This window comes from Bos indicus x Bos taurus, chromosome 13 (genome assembly GCF_003369695.1).
Source record: "Bos indicus x Bos taurus breed Angus x Brahman F1 hybrid chromosome 13, Bos_hybrid_MaternalHap_v2.0, whole genome shotgun sequence".
Lineage (NCBI taxonomy): Eukaryota > Metazoa > Chordata > Mammalia > Artiodactyla > Bovidae > Bos > Bos indicus x Bos taurus.
The window spans coordinates 75926707-75948832 of NC_040088.1; the positions used below are offsets into that span (position 1 = coordinate 75926707).

Sequence of the window (22126 nt, forward strand, 5' to 3'; positions counted from 1 at the left end):
ACTCCTTGGAAGGAAATTTGTGGCCAACCTAGACAGCATATTAAAAAGCAGAGATATTACTTTTCCAACAAAGGTCCATCTAGTCAAGGCTATGGTTTTTCCAGTGGTCATGTATGGATGTGAGAGTTGGACTGTGAAGAAAGCTGAGCGAAGAATTGATGCTTTTGAACCGTGGTGTTGGAGAAGATTCTTGAGAGTCCCTTGGACTGCAAGGAGATCCAACCAGTCCCTCCTAAAGGAGATCAGTCCTGGGTATTCATTGGAAGGACTGATGCTAAAGCTGAAATTCCAATACTTTGGCTACCTCATGCGAAGAGTTGACTCATTGGAAAAGACCCTGATGCTGGGAGGGATTGGGGGCAGGAGGAGAAGGGAATGACAGAGGATGAGATGGCCAGATGGCATCGTCGACTCGATGGACGTGAGTTTGAGTGAACTCCGGGAGTTGGTGAAGGACAGGGAGGCCTGGCATGCTGCGATTCATGGATCTCAAAGAGTCGGACACAACTGAGCGACTGAACTGAACTGAACTGAACTGAAAGTACAATTCAAAGGCATAGGTTAAAAAAAATCATTAAACTTAAGATTGATGAAGTTTGGGGAAATACATTATCTTTTAACTAAGTGATATAAATTCATTTAACCTTTCCATAAAGCTATTTGGTTACATACATCAACAGTTTTAAAACTTTCATACTGCCATAATTTCACTGCAAGGAATATACTCCCTCTGGACTAATCAAAGATTTTTTTCAAAGATCTGCTAGGATGTTTGTTTCAGCCTGTTGATAACAGTAAAAACAAGAAACAATCTAAATTTCCAAGAATGAGAGAATACTTAAATCAATATTCATGTGTATAACTGAATATCACACAGCAATTTAAAATGACATGTAAAAATGACTGCAGTGTTAAAAAAATTAAGTGGTATTTTCTACAATTCAAAATACACCTATGGAATAAAAAGAAAATAACCTGAAGCAAAAACACTGAACTTAAACAATGATATATATGCTGGGAAACACCATGGAGATGTTTTATTGTTTTCTGTATTTTTATTTTCCCTATTTTAAATATTAAAGTGTATTCCTTTGGCAATCAGACACCCCCAAAAATTTTTAAAACATTTTTTGAAACCAATTGAATAGTATGGGACAAAATATAAACTTCCTAAGTGCACTGAAGAATTCTCAGAAAGAGAATAAAACCACTGAAAATATGGAATAAATGCCCGAGCAGCTCCAATCACTTTACCCCATCATTTTCTTTGAAAATTTTAGTCTCTCAAAGTCCCTTGAGGACTATGCTACTATTTAACTCCAAGGGATATTCCATTAAAAATAGTGACAAGAGTGGTCAAAAGTAGAAGTTGAAAACTCAGAAGGGAATTTTCTGGAAGTCACCCATTCCCATAGCAATTATTTTCTTTTGAGGATTCTTTGAGGATTTTAACACCTCACAAAGCTCCTTTCTCATTTAATCTTTCACTCCATCCTCATACAGACCCTGTTTTCTGTCTATCCTTACCCTGGATAAAGCGAAGACACTGATATTCTTACAGCTGGAAGCTCACACATAAACCTGTAGCCAGTGTTAAGAATTCAGCCCTCAAAAAATTGCTCTCACCCAGCCTACATACTCACACCTGTCTGCTCAACTGTATTTCACAGGTTGAGCTTTCCACACAGTGGTGATTTTGAAACTTTTCAGCAGGTTCCAGCACAACATAGGAGGGAAAGTAAAAGCACAGAATGAGGGAAAGTAATTCTTTCCCCTTTGCTTGGCCTCACTGGAATGGGTACTGGGAGAGATCTACAGAGGGAGGTAAGAAGTAGTTTCTGAACATTACTGTCTCCATGCTAACAACAATGCTCCCAAAAACTTTAGCTATCACCCCATAAGTAATCTGTAGCTAGCTACTGTCTAGTAGACAGTTATCCCAAAATAAGAGGTCTAAGATTTAAGTAAATTCATAATGAACACTTGATTTTAATACTGCCTTACTCAACAGACTCATAGGTCCCATCAAGTTCTTCAGAAGCAATGAAAAGAACTGATTAAAAGGTGGAGGAACCATTTTAAAGAGGAAAAGCAATATGAAGAAACATAAGCCAAAGTACTCACTCAGTAAGAAGAAAAACACTGCAGAACCTCAAGGAAATCATGGAAAGAAATGGAATATTAGTTTTATTTTGTCTGCTTGCATAAAACTTACAATAACTGTTTAATTGTGGTTAATACTTCAATTGTAGTTCAACTTTTCAGACACAGTGAACTCTAATAAGGACCTAAATGTTCTATAGTTATAATCTCAGGCTTCCTTACAATAAGTAAAATTTTATGAGCTAATATTTACAAAATCCTCAATCTGTTAACTCAAAATTTACATAACTTCAGATTTTTATTTGACCAGTTCCAATTTACATTGATTCATGGACCTACATTCCAGGTTCCTATACAATATCGTTCTTTGGTGGTTTAATCACGAAGTCGTGTCCGATTCTTACAACCCCATGGACTGTAGCCTGCCAGGCTCCTTCATCCATGGGCTTCTCTAGACAAGAATACTGGAGTGGGATGCCATTTCCCTACAGCATCAGATATTACTTCCACCAACAGTCACATCTACCACTGGGTTTTGGGGGGTTTTGTTTTGTTTTTGTTTTGCTTTAACTCAACCTCTTCATTCTTTCCTGAGCTGTTTCTCCCCTCTTCTCCAGTAGCATATTGGGCACCTACCGACCCGGGGAGTTCACCTGTCAGTGTCATATCTTTTTGCCTGTTCATACTGTTCATGGGGTTCTCAAAGTAAGGATGCTGCAGTGGTTTGCTATTTCCTTCTCCAGTGGACCACGTTTTGTCAGAACTTTCCACCATGACCCATCCGTCTTGAGTGGCCCTACACAGCGTGGCTCATAGGTTCACAAACTTAGAAAAGGCTGTGATCCATGTGATCAGCTTGGTGAGTTTTCTGTGATTGTGATTTTCATTGTGTCTGCCCTCTGATGGATAAAGATAAGAGGCTTGTGGAAGCTTCCTGATGGGAGGGACTGGCTGTAAGGGAATCTGAGTCTTGCTCTGATAGGCCATGCTCAGGAAATCTTTAATCCAATTTTCTGTTAATGGGTGGGGCAGTGTTCCCGCCCTATAGTGTGACCTAAGGTCACATAAATGCTAGGGGTTATGACTTCCTTCAAAAGGACTTATGCCAGAACACCCCACAGTTCCCAGGACTTCTGTATTCAGTGCCCCTGACCCCAAAGCAGCCCACTGTCAATGCACACCTCTGCTAGAGACTCCTGGACACTCACAGGTAAGTCCGGCTCAGTCTCTTGTGGGTTCACTGCTCCTTTCTCCTGGGCACAAGGTTTGTTTGTGCCCTCCAAGAGTCTGTTTCCCCAGTCCTGTGGAAGTTCTGTAATCAAAGTCCACTGGCCTTCAAATTCCCCAGGGATTCTCAATCTCTTTGCCAGATCCTCAGGTTGGGGAATCTGTTGTGGGCCCTAGAACTTATGCAACAGGGCAAGAACTTCTTTGATATAATTGGCATAGGAACCTGGAACGTTAGGTCCATGAATCAAGGTAAATTAGAAGTGGTCAAGCAGGAGATGCCAAGAGTGAACATTGACATTTTAGCTATCAGTGAACTATAGTGGACCAGAATAGGAAAATTTAATTCAAACGACCATTACATCTACTACTGTAGGCAAGAATCCCTTAGAAGAAATGGAATATCCCTCTGAGTCAACAAAAGAGTCTGAAATGCAGTACTGAGATGCAATCTCAAAAGTGACAGAATGATCTCTGTTCATTTCCAAGGCAAACCATTCAATATCGCAGAAATCCAAGTCTATGCCTCAACCACTAATGCCAAAGAAGCTGAAGATGAATAGTTCTATGAAGACTTATAAGACCTTCAAGAAGTAACACCAAAAAAAGATGCCTTTTAATCATGGAGGACTGGACTGCAAAACTAGGAAGTCAAGAAATACCTGGAGTAACAGGCAAATTTGGCCTTGGAGCACAAAATGAAGCAGGGCAAAGGCTAATAGAGTTTTGCCAAGAGAACGCACTGATGATAGCAATCACCCTCTTCCAACAACACAAGAGATGACTCTACACATGGACATCACCAGATGGTCAACACTGAAATCAGATTAATTTTATTCTTTGCAGCCAAAGATGGAGAAGCTCTATACAGTCAGCAAAAAAAGACCAGGATTTGACTATGGCTCAGATCATGAACTCCTCATTGCAAAATTCAGACTTAAGTTGAAGAAAGTAGGGAAAACCACTAGACCATTCAGGTATAACCTAAATCAAATCCCTTATGATTATAGAGTAGAAGTGACAAACAGATTCAAGGGATTAGATCTGATAGAGTGCTAGAGTGCCTGAAGAACGACGGACAGAGGATCATAACATTTACAGGAGTCTTTAATCAAAACCATCCCCAAGAAAAAGAAATGCAAAAAGGCAAAATGGTTGTCTGAGGAGGCCTTACAAATAGCTGAGAAAAGAGGAGAAGTTAAGGCAAAGGAGAAAAGAAAAGATATACCCATCTGAATGCAGAGTTCCAAAGAATAACAAGGAGCAATAAGAAAGCCTTCCTCAGTGATCAATGCAAAGAAATAGAGGAAAATAGAATGTGAAAGACTAGAGATCTCTTCAAGAAAATTATAGATACCCAGGGAACATTTCATGCAAAGATGGGCACAATAAAACAGAAATGGTATGGACCTAACAGAAGCAGAAGATATTAAGAAGAGGTGGAAAGAATACACAGAACTATACAAAAAAGATCTTTATGACCCAGATAATTATGATGGTGTGATCACTCATCTAGAGCCAGACATCCTGGAGTGCGAAGTCAAGTGGGCCTTAGCAAACATCACTCTGAACAATGCTAGTGGAGGCGACAGAATTCCAGCTGAGCTATTTCAAAGCCTAAAAGATGATGCTGTGAAAGTGCTACATTCAATATGCTTGCAAATTTGGAAATCTTACCAGTGGCCACAGGACTGGAAAAGGTCAGTTTTCATTACAATCCCAAAGAAAGGCAATGCCAAAGAGTGTTCAAACTACTGAACAATTGCCATCTCACACACTAGCAAAGTAATGCTCAAAATTCTCTAAGCTAGGCTTCAATAGTACATGAACTGAAAACTTCCAGATGTTCAAGTTGTATGTAGAAAAAGTAGAGGAACTAGAGATCAAATTGCCAATATCTGTTGGATCACAGGAAAAGCAACAGAATTCCAGAAAAACATCTACTTCTGCTTCACTGACTACGCTAAAGCCTTTGACTGTGTGAATCACAACAAACTGTGGAAAATTCTTAAAGAGACGGGAATATCAGACCACCTTACCTGCCTCCTGAGAAACCTGTATGCAGCTCAAGAAGCAACAGTTAGAATGGGACATGAAACAATGGACTGGTTCAAAATTGGGAAGGAAATATATACATCAAGGCTGTATACAGTCACCCTACCTATTTAACTTATATGCAGAGTACATCATGTGAAATGCCAACCTGGATGAAGCACAAACTGGAATCAAGAAAAATCAATAACCTCAGATACACCAATGATACCACCCTTAAGGCAAAAAGCAAAGAGGAACTAAAGACTGTCTTGATGAAAGTAAAAGAGGAGAGTAAAAAAGCTGGCTTAAAACTCAACATTCCAAAAACAAAGATCATGGCATGCTGTCCCATCATTTCATGGCAAATAGATGAGGAAACAATGGAAACAGTGACTGACTTTATTTTCCTGGGCTCAAAAATCACTGCAGATGGTGACTGCAGCCATGAAATTTAAAGACACTTGTTCCTTGGAAGAAAAGCTATGACCAACCTAGACAGCAGATTAAAAAGCAGAGACATTACTTGGTCAACAAAGGTCTGTCTAGTCAAAGCTATGGTTTTTCCAGTAGTCAGGTATGGCTGTGAGAGTTGGACTATAAAGAAAGCTGAGCATTGAAGAATTGATGCTTTTGAACTGTGGTGTTGGAGAAGACTCTTGAGAGTCCTTGGACTGCAAGGAGACCCAACCAGTCCATCCTAAAGGAGATCAGTCCTGGGTGTTCATTGGTGGGACTGATGTTGAAGCTGAAACTCCAATACTTTGGCCACCTGATGTGAAAAGCTGACTCATTTGAAAAGACCATGATGCTGGGAAAGAATGAAGGCGGGCGGAGAAGGGGACAACAGAGGATGAGATGGTTGGATGGCATCACCGACTCAATGGGCAAGAGTTTGAGTAAACTCCGGGAGTTGGTGATGAACAGGAAAGCCTAGCATCCATGGGATTGAAAAGAGTTGAACACGACTGAGCAACTGAACTGCAAGATTGAAGTTTGGAAAGTACCTGGTTGGGAATAAGTTTTAAATATCAAATCATTTCATTCATGACAACCAGGCGTTCCAATGCACTAATACAGACACGGGAAGAGAACTTTACAAGGTGGAAAGTGATGACGCGCTGCTTTGGCAGCTTGACTGGGCAAACAGCCTCCCACTCCCCTCTCACCAGAGGCAACTCTGGAGTTTCCTGCCATGTCGCCTTGTTCACCTGAAAGTCAACAGCTGTTCCTCTCCTGACACACCAGGCAAACAAAGCAGCACAGCAGAAAGCTGTAAATAAAGTCATTAGGCTGTGCATTTGGCATCTCTTTGCATGTACCTAAGAACTTCCTGATGAGGCCGTCCTTGGGAGATGCAGAGCATGGCCAAACTATAATTACCTCAGCCAGAGAGGTAAGCCAACAGTGCCAAATGCTTTTAGGAGTTGCTGCCTGCCTTTGTATAAATTTGTCAAACTCTTGTATACGATGTGACAGCTATAAAAAAATTATACAAGCAAGGACAAAGAATCAAAAGTGTAATGGGATGTTTTCCTGTTAATGATGCTTTCTCTTTAGCACCATTTTATTTCACTAAAATTATTTTTATTTCTTGATCAAATAGTTTTTCTTAAATGAGCCAAATTGTGTTCACTGTTTCAAGTCCCCATTGTTGAATGTGCTATGGGTCAAAGGTGCTATAAACTCTATTGTGTAGTTCAATTTAACAAATACATATGACCAGGTGTTTATTAAGAACATAAGGACAAGACACTACTTTGAGAGATTATACCACAAGTGGAAAAAACACCAGTCGATAGCCTCAACGGGGAGATAAATGAGTATACAGTTAACAAAACTCAAGGAAAACCATGATTACTAGTATTATTAAGTATGCTATCAAGGCAAATTCAATGTTATGTTAATAACAAGAAAGAAAAAACTCATGAGAGTAGTCTTAAGGCATTTAAGGAAATAAATGTCAACAACTGTACTCCATATGGCAGAACTGGGATCAACGACTGGAAATTACAACAATACAGAGGACAGCCAGTGATGTACAGATAGTGTGAAACTGTTAGTCGCTCAGTCGTGTCCAACTCTTTGCGACCGATGGACTATAAGCCCGCCAGGCTCCTCTGTCCATGGAATTCTCCAGGCAACAATACTGGAGTGGGTTGCCTATTTCCTTCTCCAGGGGATCTCCTGACCCAGGGATCAAATCTAGGTCTTTCACATTTTTCACATTGCAGGCAGATTCTTTACTGTCTCAGCCACCAGGGAAGTCCCAATGTATGTGTGTGTGTGTATATATATATATATATTTAATTAAATAATTAATTTCTTTAAATTAAAGCTCACATTTATGGAATTTAGGGCACACACCAAGGAACGTTCCTACTATGTTGTTTGACTTTACACATCACCAGAGTGAAACCTGAGACAACAGGGAGCTCTCCAACTAACTTGTGTATTCCTGGAAAGCAAGGTCTGTCAAGAAATTAACCCCCACCCTTCTGTGTTATGGAAAACAGCTTACTGCAAAGAGCTAGTCTTCCCCATATGACTGAGATAAAACTCCCAATGACCCTTGTATGCTATGACAAGACCAAGGCACAGACTCTCCAAATTCCCATTCTTTGTCTCATAAATGATTTGCTAAACTATCTGTCCCCATCAACCATTCTGCTTGATCAATGCCTGTTAACCAGACTTGACCAAACTTTATTCAGGCTTCTTTCCTTCCTCCAAGCCCCTGAACTTTGACCTACCCTTGAGCAATGGAAGGTGAACAACCCCTCTTTAATGACCCCTTCCAAAATAAGCTGGCCTCAAGGAAAAATGTTCCCTGATCAACTGTCCAATCATGCCACCCACATCCAAAGTTCATGCCTCTCTGTAAAAAAAAAAAGTCCTTTTCTGCTTGAACTTTGAGATGCTTACTTGCTTATCTCATAGTCAAAGTGGTTCTTCCTATCGCAATATTCTTCCTCCTCCTACTGAGATAAGTCTCCACCCCTTATTGTAATAATCTTTTTGAATAATGCTTCTCTTTACCTAAGTCTGCATTTGGTTTTAAACCTTTTAACTTGCAGAGCCTAACTTTACAGAACACAAATTAAAATTATGAAATATCCAATTATTGATATTTATTTTTATAGAATCACAAACATTATATATTTCTTCATATACAGTCACATGGTAAAATATATAAAAGATACAGACCACTATAAAATAAATTAAAATTTAACATTAATTGTTATTTCCCAATGTTTGAAACCCCAAATTATAAGATTAATCATAAAATAAACTATTAAAAACAAACATGAATAGTTGAAACCAAGCAACAGAGTTTGGAAACTACAAAAATAATTTCTTTATATTTTATTTCTGTCTGGTGTAGATCAAACATCTCTTTACAAAGTCAAAAGAAGGAAAAGCTTAATGAACTTGCTTTTATGTTGGCCAACTATTAACTGAAGCATTAAATCAACAATAATACAGCTGCTAAAGTTCTTTCTAAGGAACTTTCTGCAACAACCTGTTACTTTTCCAGGGGTCCAGTACCCTAGTTACAACTCAGTATGGATACCATGTAGAGTTAGCACATTGACTGCAGCACGTACATAAAACAAACGCTCAGTGTCTTTAATACATGACATCTCTATCTCTGGAAGGGTATTTTTTCTTAAACATTTGTATTCCTATTTATGAAAAAATATTTTTAAACAATAAATATTTTGTATTGCAAGTAGATGGGGTACAGGGTCCCCGGAGAAAGAGAACCAGGCATGACTTTCTTGACTTTAAAGAAGTCATCTCTGGCCTAGGTCATTTTGTGATCTAAGCCTGGGTAACGTCGCTTGCCCTTGAACACATCTCAGTAATTACTGATCTTACCGCAGGTGAAGGAATGCAGGAACAAAGGAGAAACAGTCAAGAAACAACAGTTGAGCAGTAAAACAGAGTCCTAGTTCCTCCTTAAGGGATACAGATAACAATTTAAATGTGAGTTAGGCAGGAACAAAGACCCACATCCAGGTGGAGCATGGAAAGATGATAACGACCTTTTCTGACTTCAACCAACTAAAACTGGGGCTCTATCAACCTTTGCCCCAGCTCTAGGCTGAATTCTCCTCTGCTCAAGCCCCTTCATGAGTATGCAAGTATCCTTAACATAAAAATTCCCCAATCTTACTGTTCTGGGAAACACTGCTTTGGAAAAGATCCCCAGCATTCTTCTTGCTGCAAGTAATAAATCTTTCTTTCTCCCAATTTGTGGCCTTTTGGCCTGATAACCACCAAGACGTGAACCCAGATTTAGGGCAACAGTATAACAAATACATCACAAAATATCAACTACTCACCCGCATTGACTATAGCATCCACCTCTAGCAATGTGATGTCACCTCTATACAGAGAAACTTTCTCACTCAAACTTTTCTTCCCATGTGATGGTTCCTGAGTATTTTCTTCTGTAATAAAGAAGGAATGTATATTAATAGTAATATTCTTAATTTAATAAAGACAATTTTAATACAAGAGCCAATATGGGTCACACTCTGACACATTAGATAAATGGAAATAAATGTGTAACTATTACCAGGAATGTGGTCTATTCTCTATTTATCAAGTATTCCTCAATACAAAATGCAGTTATCATATATATAATAGGCATTCAATAAATTTCAGTTCAGTTTAGTTCAGTCGCTCAGTTGTGTCCGACTCTTTGTGACCGCAGGGACTGCAGCACGCCAGGCCTCCCTGTCCATCACCAACTCCTGGAATCCACCCAAACCCATGTGCATCAAGTCGATGATGCCATCCAACCATCCCATCTTCTGTTGTCCCCTTCTCCTCCCACCTTCAATCTTTCCCAGCATCAGGGTCTTTTCCAATGAGTCAGCTCTTTGCATCAGGTGGCCAAAGTACTGGAGTTTCAGCTTCAACATAAGTCCTTCCAATGAACACCCAGGACTGATTTCCTTTAGGATGGACTGGTTGGCTCTCCCTGCAGTCCAAGGGACTCTCAAGGGTCTTCTCCAACATCACAGTTCAAAAGCATAAATTCTTCAGTGCTCAGCTTTCTTATAGTCAAACTCTCATATCCATACATGACCACTGGAAAAACCATAACCCTGACTAGCCCTGTTATATTGGTCAACAAAATGTTCAATTCTTGCTATTAACATTATAAAGATATGAATTTTAAGACGTAATTATGTACTAATGGTTTCACAAGAATATGAGAACAAAATGTGCAAACTACCAACAAAATAATGAACAAGTTTATTTATATTTTGTTCAAGTTACCCAAAAAGCATCCTTGTAAAGAACATTTACTCAGAACAAAAAAATGTAGTTTCCACTCTTTGCTATGTAACAAGCTATCCCTTGGAATGGTAGGGATCAAGAACCCAGGATGGTGTGAAACATCTCCTTTATCAAATTCTATAAACCTTTCACTCTAGAGGGCGCTGCTACATTTAAAATAGAAAAAGTTCTGTCCTGCACACAACAGTCAGCATGCTGGTATATTTAAAACAAGCCAGACATTACCTTCTAAAACCTGATATATTTTTAATGTTTTACAGCAGTACGATAATTTGTATTTTCATGTATTTTAAACAAATAATATTAAAATGTATTAAACAAAGCTATATAAAGTCAATGTTTTAAAATACATTGAAATGCTACATATAAAAAGTTTTCTAATATATTTTTAGGAAAGATGATTTCTAAATTCAAGTGTTTTTAACTATTTATGAATATGGGCAACTGTTTCAAGGGGGGAGGTAATGCTATTGATTCACAAAGACACTGTCAAATAAGCATGAAATTTTGAGGTATGTAGTGGATTAGAGGTGGTAGCTTCAGTTCAGTTCAGTTCAGTCGCTCAGTCCTGTCCGACTCTTCGTGACCCCATGAATCGCAGCACGCCAGGCCTCCCTGTCCATCACAAACTCCCGGAGTTCACTCAGACTCACGTCCATCGAGTCAGTGATGCCATCCAGCCATCTCATCCTCTGGCGTCCCCTTCTCCTCCTGCCCCCAATCCCTCCCAGCATCAGAGTCTTTTCCAATGAGTCAACTCTTCGCATGAGGTGGCCAAAGTACTGGAGTTTCAGCTTTAGCATCATTCTCTCCAAAGAAATCCCAGGGCTGATCTCCTTCAGAATGGACTGGTTGGATCTCCCTGCAGTCCGAGGGACTCTCAAGAGTCTTCTCCAACACCACAGTTCAAAAGCATCAATTCTTTGGTGCTCAGCCTTCTTCACAGTCCAACTCTCACATCCATACATGACCACAGGAAAAACCATAGCCTTGACTAGATGAACCTTTGTTTTCAAAGTAATGTCTCTGCTTTTGAATATGCTATCTAGGTTGGTCATAACTTTCCTTCCAAGGAGTAAGCATCTTTTAATTTCATGGCTGCAGTCACTATCTGCAGTGATTTTGGAGCCCAGAAAAACAAAGTCTGACACTGTTTCCACTGTTTCCCCATCTATTTCCCATGAAGTGATGGGACCGGATGCCATGATCTTCATTTTCTGAATGTTGAGCTTTAAGCCAACTTTTTCACTCTCCACTTTCACTTTCATCAAGAGGCTTTTGAGTTCCTCTTCACTTTCTGCCATAAGGGTGGTGTCATCTGCATATCTGAGGTTATTGATATTTCTCCCGGCAATCTTGATTCCAGCTTGTGCTTCTTCCAGTCCAGCGTTTCTCATGATGTACTCTGCATATAAGTTAAATAAGCAGGGTGACGGCATACAACCTTGACGTACTCCTTTTCCTATTTGGAACCAGTCTGTTGTTCCATGTCCAGTTCTAACTATTGCTTCCTGAGCTGCATACAGATTTCTCAAGAGGCAGATCAGGTGGTCTGGTATTCCCATCTCTTTCAGAATTTTCCACAGTTTACTGTGATCCACACAGTCAAAGGCTTTGGCATAGTCAATAAAGCAGAAATAGATGTTTTTCTGGAACTCTTTTGCTTTTTCCATGATCCAGCGGATGTTGGCAATTTGATCTCTGGTTTCTCTGCCTTTTCTAAAACCAGCTTGAACATCAGGAAGTTCACGGTTCACATATTGCGGAAGCCTGGCTTGGAGAATTTTGAGCATTACTTTACTAGCGTGTGAGATGAGTGCAATTGTGCGGTAGTTTGAGCATTCTTTGGCATTGCCTTTCTTTGGGATTGGAATGAAAACTGATCTTTTCCAGTCCTGTGACCAAAAGCCACTTAAATCATCTCTGAGCTCCAATAACCAAAGAAAAAATTGGCCAAGACTAAGGTAACCAATCGGTGGCCATAAAAGTGATCTTTCCTGTCTTCATCTCCAAAGCATCCCCTTCTTTGCAACCAGTTCTCTCCTTAAAGGATTCTAATGAATTATTCATTAGTGATGGTATGCATGCATGCTCAGTCGCTCAGTCACGTCTGACTCTTTGCAACCCCACCAGGCTCCACTGTCTGTGGAATTTTTCAGGCAAGAATACTGGAATGGGTTGCCATTTCCTTCCCCAGGGGATCTTCCCAACTCAGAGATTGAACCTGTGTCTCCTGCATCTCCTGCACTGGCAGGTAGATCTTTACCACTGAGCCACCAGGGAAGCCCCTTGTTGGTGGTAGTAATACTAATAATGATAAGTAGGAGAATAATGTGGGAGAACTGTATGTTAAAACAACAGAGAAAGATTTCAGAAGACTTCAAAATAAAAAACCCTTACAGCTGACTTGACCACCTCAGGGAATCCTAGAGTGCTATTTTCCTGAGTCAGGTAAAGAGGAAGAGCTCAGGCTTTTCTACCAGACTGTTCAAATCTTGGTTCTACCAATTAACAAAGGGGTGACCTTGGGTAAGTTATCTATTTTTGCCATGCTTCAGTTCATAAATTACTGGCTCCTTTACAATGAACATGAGCTCATCACTTAGAACTAATGTTCTAAGTAATGTTTGAATATTTGGTCCACAGTAAGCTCTCAATTTTTCATTCAGAAAACTAAGATCATGGCATCTGGTCCCATTACTTCATGGCAAATAGATGGGGAAACAGTGACAGACTTTATTTTGGGGGGCTTCAGAATCACTGCAGATGAGGACTGCAGCCATGAAATTAAAAGACGCTTGCACCTTGGAAGAAAATTTATGACCAACCTAGACAGCACATTAAAAAGCAGAGACATTACTTTGCCAACAAAGGTCTGTCTAGTCAAAGCTATGGTTTTCCTAGTAGTCATCTATGGATGTGAGAGTTGGACTATAAAGAAAGCTGAGTGCCAAAGAATTGATGCTTTTGAACTGTGGTGTTGGAGAAGACTCTTGAGAGTCCCTTGGACTGCAAGGAGATCCAACCAGTCCATCCTAAAGGAAATCAGTCCTGAATATTCACTGGAAGGACTGATGCTGAAGCTCTAATACTTTGGCCACCTGATGCAGAGAGCTGACTCACTGGAAAAGACCCTGATGTTTGGAAAGATTGAAGGCGGGAGGAGAAGGGGACAACAGAGGATGAGATGGTTGGATGACATCACCCACTCAATGGACATGAGTTTGAGTGAACTCCGGGAGTTGGTGATGGACAGGGAGGCCTGGCGTGCTGCAGTTCATGGGGTCATAAAGAGTCAGACATGACTGAGTGACTGGATTGAACCGAACTGAACTGAAGCTCTCAATATACATTCCCTTTTTTAACAAAGGTTTTACCAAGGTGACAAGTATTATTTCAGCATCCATATTCAAAATGCCACACTAGTTTTTAACAATTTTCAATATTTATTATTATTATTCCTTACCAGTGAAAGAGAAAAATTTTTGTTTGTGCTCTTATAATCTGTCAATGCCTGGCTCAATGACAAAGACTAAGTCACAAGACCCTGAGTTCCATGACCAATGAGCTTCTATTTTTACCACTTTTATCAAACTAGAAAGTTCTAATTCCCAATTAAAGATCATTAGATGATAATAAATATTAATATTTGGTAGTTCTGTCAGAAAATTCTGGGTATGTGGACTACTGAGAACCTAGATATTATAAAGACTTCTCACCAATGATGAGTTTCAAAGTTCCATCAGGCATTAAATTGATAACCATATCACAAATGAAAGCAGAAAGATGGATTGTTTCAACTTGGGAGACACGGTAAACAGATTCCTAACCTAGTTGCATTTAATTGTAAAAAGTATTTCATTTTCTTATGAAGCATTATGTCTATAATACTGCATGTACAGTAATGTGACTTTAAAAGATATATGGAAATAAATCATGTATTTTTCCCAAAACAAGAATTATATTAGAAAACATCAAAGTTTAAACCATTTATACCACAGTTCAGTTTTCTTAAAAGAAATCCTAATCTCTCAACTGCAAACTGTAAAATGGTAATATTTTTTGTTTGTTTGTTTATTTTTTTTATTTTATTTTTAAACTTTACATAATTGTATTAGTTTTGCCAAATATCAAAATGAATCCGCCACAGGTATACATGTGTTCCCCATCCCGAACCCTCCTCCCTCCTCCCTCCCCATACCATCCCTCTGGGCCGTCCTAGTGCAACAGCCCCAAGCATCCAGCATTGTGCATCGAACCTGGACTGGCAACTCGTTTCCTACATGATATTTTACATGTTTCATTGCCATTCTCCCAAATCTTCCCACCCTCTCCCTCTCCCACAGAGTCCATAAGACTGTTCTATACATCAGTGTCTCTTTTGCTGTCTCGTACACCGGGTTATTGTTACCCTCTTTCTAAATTCCATATATATGCGTTAGTATACTGTATTTATGTTTTTCCTTCTGGCTTACTTCACTCTGTATAATAGGCTCCAGTTTCATCCACCTCATTAGAACTGATTCAAATGTATTCTTTTTAATGGCTGAGTGATACTCCATTGTGTATATGTACCACAGCTTTCTTATCCATTCACCTGCTGATGGACATCTAGGTTGCTTCCATGTCCTAAAATTTCAAACAATTCAACATCTTTAATACATACACTGCTATGACATGTCATTCAATAAGGTACTCAAAATGGTTTTATCAGAATTATCAGAATCATGAAGGAATATTTTTATCTCTCTTTCATTTTAAAATTCACATGAGCATCTTTTTTCTTCAAAGCCAGTACACTTGCTGCCCAACTCTTCTCATAGTATATCAAAAAGGCATAAATGTACTGGAAAACTGTAATTTGATAGTATTAATAATTATCAGTATTTCTTCCAACAATAAACCAAAACCAAATGGCATATTTTTGACTACCTACTGCTCTCTGTAAATCCAACACTATAAATTGCCACTACAGGCCACATCTTTCATTTGAATATTTAATAGCAATGTACTACCTTCGTTTTCACCCAGCTGTGTTCCATCAGTGCTGATTCCAATGTGTCTTTTCCCATATCCTGGGTTGTTTTTTTTAATATAAATTTATTTATTTTAATTGGAGGCTAATTACTTTACAATACTGTATTGGTTTTGCCATACATCAACATGAATCCGCCACGGGTGTACACATGTTCCCCATCCTGAACCCCTCTCCCACCTCCCTCCCCATCCCATCCCTCAGGGTCATCTCAGTGCACCAGCCCCAAGCATTCTGTATCATGCCTCCAACCTGGACTGGCGATTCGTTTCATATATGATATTATACATGTTTCAATGCCATTCTCCCAAATCATCCCACCCTTACCCTCTCCCTGGATTTTCAGTAATAAACAGGACAGAAAATTGTCAAGTATTGCTCCCCCACAGACATTCTTTATGTACACGAAGCACTGACTTACGTCGTGTTCCTCACAGGCTTTCACCAACTGAAAGCTGAAATATCTGTTCAGTGTGCACATATAAGAGTAGCTGCTCTTCCAGACTGTATTCTATTGATATTATGCATATTAAAAAAAAAAAAAAAACAGGTTTTATACAGGAACTACAGTAATAAGGGAAAAGAGATCTCAATATAGAACTGGGCTCAATTCCCAATACAGCAAATACAAGTGGAGATCTATAGCCAAGAAGCAGAGTGGGGATCAGTGGGAAGAAAATTACTATCACTAAGGGGAAACTTTACAGGGTGAGGGAAGATTTTGGTTAAACAGACACAATTCTTGCTGAAGAATTGTCAGGTAGTGAGATATCATCACTTCATGGGAAACAGATGGGGAAACAATGGAAACAGTGGCAGACTTTATTTTGGGGGGCTCCAAAATCACTGCAGATAGTGACTGCAGCCATGAAATTAAAAGACGCTTACTCCTTGGGAGGAAAGTTATGACCAACCTAGATAGCATATTCAAAAGCAGAGACATTACTTTGAAAACAAAGGTCCGTCTAGTCAAGGCTATGGTTTTTCCTGTGGTCATGTATGGATGTGAGAGTTGGACTGTGAAGAAGGCTGAGCACCAAAGAATTGATGCTTTTGAACTGTGGTGTTGGAGAAGATTCTTGAGAGTCCCTCGGACTGCAGGGAGATCCAACCAGTCCATTCTGAAGGAGATCAGCCCTGGGATTTCTTTGGAGAGAATGATGCTAAAGCTGAAACTCCAGTACTTTGGCCACCTCATGCAAAGAGTTGACTCATTGGAAAAGACTCTGATGCTGGGAGGGATTGGGGGCAGGAGGAGAAGGGGACGCCAGAGGATGAGATGGCTGGATGGCATCACTGACTCGATGGATGTGAGTCTGAGTGAACTCCGGGAGTTTGTGATGGACAGGGAGGCCTGGCGTGCTGCGATTCATGGGGTCGCAAAGAGTCGGACACAACTGAGTGACTGAACTGAACTGAGATATCATTTAGGGTATTGGGTGAGGAGCGAGGGGAACAGAATTTTATTAGACATGAAGGGTGACCAGGATGGAAAATTCTCTCTAAACTGATAAAGCAGTATTCTTATGAAAATTGGACAATGTAAGTTTGGCAAGGATGGGGTCTAGAAAAAAACGGTTTGAGGGAATCTGACTTGTGTTAGTCGCTCAGTCATGTCCGACTACTTGTGACCCGGTAGACTGTAGCCCACCGGGCTTCTCTGTCCATAGAATTCTCCAGGCAGGAATACTGGATTGGGTAGCCATTCCCAACTCCAAGGGATCTTCCCTACCCAGGTATCGAAACTGGATCTCCTGCATTGCAGGCAGATTCTTCACTGTCTGAGCCACCAGGGAAGGAAGCCCTGTTTAGTCAAGGAACCTGACTAAAGTTAAGCTAAGGAAGAGAGTTTCTGTCAGTCCCTGCTCTTATCTGAAGAAAGAGACATTCTTCTTTGAACAAAGTAAGTCCATTTGTCATTAGGTTGCCTTTTGTCCTTTAAGGACTGTCTGAACTATTAGTTGACGCTTGGTTAAGTAGAGGATATTTGCGAGGTGGCACAAGCAGTCAGGCATTTAATCAGGAGAATTTCTATGAAAAGAAAAGGAAAAACAAAGATAATTGATTGGCACATACTATAAAACTAGTTTCTGCGTCCAGAGGGAAGACAGTTGAGAATGTCTTGAGAATGAGATGATGGGCTTGAATCATCTTTTGCAGTTTGAATGTCCTTAGTGATGGCATTGGGTGTTTCAGCAGACTTCCTGAATGGCCCTCACAATAGCAAGCATGAAAGTTGTACAACATACATGATCTGTTGTGGTGATTTCTTTGAAGTTTATATCAGGTCACCAGCTTCAGCTTGCAGGGCTCCAGAAAAGGGAAAGGTTTAGTTCTCAATGAGGCCAAATCAGGAGGAGGGTAGAAAAATTGGAAATATTTTGGAGAGTTGTAGCCAGACACTGGAAGAAACTAGACAATTGACAGCATATGTAAGACAATCAGCAACACTGGAATTTAATAACCCACAAGGGTACGCTACAGTTTTCCACTGAAACATAAAATATTTCTGTACAGTCAACCTGGCTCCCATCCCCCATTTTTATTCTTGTTTACAAAATAAGTCTGGTCTCATTAGATTTAGCCTGATTATTTACAGAAGTGCAGCAAAAATGATCATTGACCACTTAGGCCTTTCAGGTTTGCTTTGCTGGAACTTTTCATAAAGAATCTCAAATCAGATTTTTGAAAGCCTCTCAAGGCTAGATGGCAAATAGATGGGCAAACAATGGAAACAGTGGCAGACTTTATTTTCTTGGGCTCCAAAATCACTGCAGATGGTGACTGCAGCCATGAAATTAAAAGACACTTACTCCTTGGTAGAAAAGTTATGACCAACCTAGACAGCATACTAAAAAGCAGAGACATTACTTTGTCAACAAAGGTCTGTCTAGTCAAGGCTATGGTTTTTCCTGTGGTCATGTATGGATGTGAGAGTTGGACCATAAGGAAAGCTGAGTGCTGAAGAACTGATGCTTTTAAACTGTGGTGTTGGAGAAGACTCATGTGAGTCCCTTGGACTGCAAGGAGATCCAACCAGTCCATCCTAAAGGAAATCAGTCCTGAATGTTCACTGGAAGGACTGATGCTGAAGCTGAAGCTCCAGTACTCTGGCCACCTGATGGGAAGAAATGACTCATTGAAAAGACCCTGATGCTAGGCAAGATTGAAGGCAGGAAGAGACAGGGATGACAGAGGATGAGATGGTTGAATGGCATCATAGACTCGATGGAGATGAGTCTGAGCAAGCTCTGGGACTTGGTGATGGATAGGGAAGTCTGGCGTGGGGCAGTCCATGGGGGTCACAGAAGTCAGACACGACTGAGTGACTGAACTGAACTGAACAAGGCTTGGAAACCAGTCTAAGAACTAACCACCAAATTTAACCTGTAATACCTGTAATGCCTACAAATTTGGGTAAATTCCTCTCTTCTAAAGGCTCCCAGAATATTCTATGGTCCCTGGGTTTCCCAGGAAGTGACCTTTCTTCCTCATCTGTAAAGCTGAGAAATCTATAAACCATGTGCCAGGCTGGTTTCTCCAAAGGGCTCTGTAAGCACTGGCTCTATAAAACAAATCTTAGTTCCTTACAACTGTCTCATAATGTGAGATTTGACATCTTTGAGATTCTCATTCTCAAATACAGTATTCCAGCCAAAGTCCATCCAACTAATTTTTCCAATTATGTCCTGTTACAAGGAAAACAGATTCCTATTGAACTTACACAAATAATGTCACTGTCATGAAAATAAGAATACTCAGTAGAGATTCTGAATTCTGAAGAGATCAAGTAGGGAGAAAAGATAAAAGTTTCATTTTTATTTACAAAAGTATAATCGACTAAATTGCCATGAGTTATAGACAGCTTGAGAAAAGATAAAAAAAGAGTTCCTTAACTAAAACATTAAAGAACCAGCAATGTTACAAAGCAATAATCATAAAAATCAAAATCCTTCTTTATTAGTTCATTCAGTCCCATGTAACTGATTCTTTCTTCCCCCTGGCATTATTTAATGTATTAGAACAACTACAACAAACTCACTTTTACTTCATTAACTCAATATCTATATTAACTAATCTTATATACTGAGATCTATTTCTGAATTCTCTGTTCTGTTCTACTAAACATTCTTTATACTACACTCTTTTCTTCTTCATGTAATGGATTTTTGTTCTGCTAGACCTTGGGTGAGTTTTTTTTGGCTTTTTTTAACCAGTCAGCTTCTCCATTAGTACCAGAAATCCTTACTCGATCCAGAGGTATAGTCTCCATGTTATTTAAGCAATAGTGCCCTCAGAAGCTGTACCCCAAAGTAGTTGTCACAGTTCTTTTCATGGATTTCTGAAACAGCCACTTTTTTTGTTAAAGACAACACACTTTTGCCTGTAAATGACTACAAGAGCTTTCAAGGAAGAATCACAGTAAAACAAAAATTATCTGTGGATGATAAAAGACTTAAAACATTGTCAAAGGTCTGAGGAGAATTTATTATAAAAAAATTTTATACAATTGAGAAGAGAATATTTATTTCTACGACATACAATGTTCAAATAACTCAAATTAGGGAGAGAAGGACTATGGGTTTGGGATTAGCAGAGGCAAACTATTACATATAGAATGGATAAACAACACGGTCTTACTATATTCAGCACAAGGAACTATATTCAATATCCTATTACAAACCAAAATGGAAAAGTATATGAAAAAGAATATGTTGTTGTCCAGTCACCCAGTCGTGTTCAACTCTTTGTGACCGCATGGACTGCAGCACGCAGGCCTGCCTGTCCCTCACTATCTCCTGAAGCCTGCCCAAGTTCATGTCCGCTGCATCAGTGATGACATCCAGCCATCTCATACTCCGACGTCCTCTTCTCTTTCTGCCCTCAATCTTTCCCAGCAACAGGGACTTTTCCAATGAGTCAGCTCTTCGCATCAGATGACCAAAATACTGAAATTTCAGCTTCAGCATCAGTCCCTCCAATGAATGTTTGGGACTTATTTTCTTTAGGATTGACTGGTTTGATTCCCTTGCAGTTCACGGGCTTTCAGGAGTCTTACCCAGCACCACAGTTCGAAGGCATCAACTCTTCAGCTCTCTGCCTTCTTTATGTTCCAGTTCTCACAACCGTATGTGACAACTGGAAAGATCATAGCCTTGACTATACGGATCTTCGTCAGCAGAGTAACGTCTCTGCTTTTCAACACACTGTCTAGGTTTGTCACAGCTTCCCTGCCAAGAAGCAATCGTCGTCTGATTTCACGGCTGCAGTCACCATACACAGTGATTTTAGAGCCAAGAAGAGGAAATCTGTCACTGCTTCCACCTTTTCCCTCTATCTGCCATGAAGTAATGGGGCCAGATGCCATGATCTTAGTTTTTTTAGTATTTAGTTTTAAGCTGACTCTTTCACTCTTCTCCTTCACCCTCATCAAGAGGCTCTTCAGTTCCTCTTCACTTTCTGACATTAGGGTGGTATCATCTGCATATCTGAGGTTGTTAATGTTTCTCCCACCTATCTTGATTCCAGCCTGTAACTCATCCAACCCAGCATTTCTCATGATGTGCTCAGTGTATCAACAAACAGGGTGACAGCAGACAGCCCTGCCATACTCCTTTCTCAATCTTGAACCAATCAGTTGTTCCATACAGGGTTCTGACTGTTGCTTCTTGACCCACATACAGGTTTCTCAGGAGACAGGTAAGATGGTCTAGTATTCCCATCTCTTTAAGAGCTTTGCACAGCTTATTATGATTCACACAGTCAAAGGCTTCGGTGTAGTCGATGAAGCAGAGGTAGATGTTTTTCTGGAATTCCCTAGCTTTCTCTACGACCCAGCAAATGCTGGCAATTTGATCTCTGGTTCCTTTTCCTTTTCTAAACCCAGTTTGGACATCTAGAAGTTCCTGACGCGAATAATGCTGAAGCCAAGCAAGCAAGATTTTAAGCATGATTTTACTAGCATGGGAGATGAGTGCAGCTGTCCAACGGTTAGCACATTGTTTAGTATTACCCTCCCTGGGAATTGGGATGAGGGCTGACCTTTACCAATCCTGTGGCCACTGTGGGAGTCTTCCAGATTTGCCGACATATTGAATGCAACACTTTGATGGCATCATCCTTAAGGGTTTTGAATTGTTGTTGTTGTTTGGTCACTCAACTGTGTCCGACTCTTTGCAACCCCATGGGCTGCAGCACGCCAGGCTTCCCTGTTCTTCATCAACTCCCAGAGCTTGCTCCAACTCATGTCCATAGAGTCGGTGACACCATCCAACCATCTCATCCTCTGTCATCCCCTTCTCCTGCCTTCATGACACGACTGAGCGACTGAAATGACTGACTGGAATTACGTCACATCCATTAGCTTTATTAACAGCAGTGCTTCCTAAGGCCCACTTGACTTCAGTCTCCAGA

At 40.1% G+C, this 22126-nt stretch overlaps 1 protein-coding gene across 3 annotated transcripts in view; it reads right to left on the reverse strand.

Annotated features, from left to right (window-relative positions):
• The window catches only part of MACROD2 (MACRO domain containing 2), a 2312183-nt gene that overhangs the window by 2204914 nt on the left and 85143 nt on the right, over positions 1–22126 (reverse strand). For all 3 annotated transcript variants that reach the window (XM_027560273.1, XM_027560275.1, XM_027560274.1), the window contains exon 3: positions 9711–9818. In XM_027560273.1, the coding sequence (XP_027416074.1) occupies positions 9711–9818 (108 nt within the window). The remainder of the gene's footprint in view (positions 1–9710; positions 9819–22126) is intronic.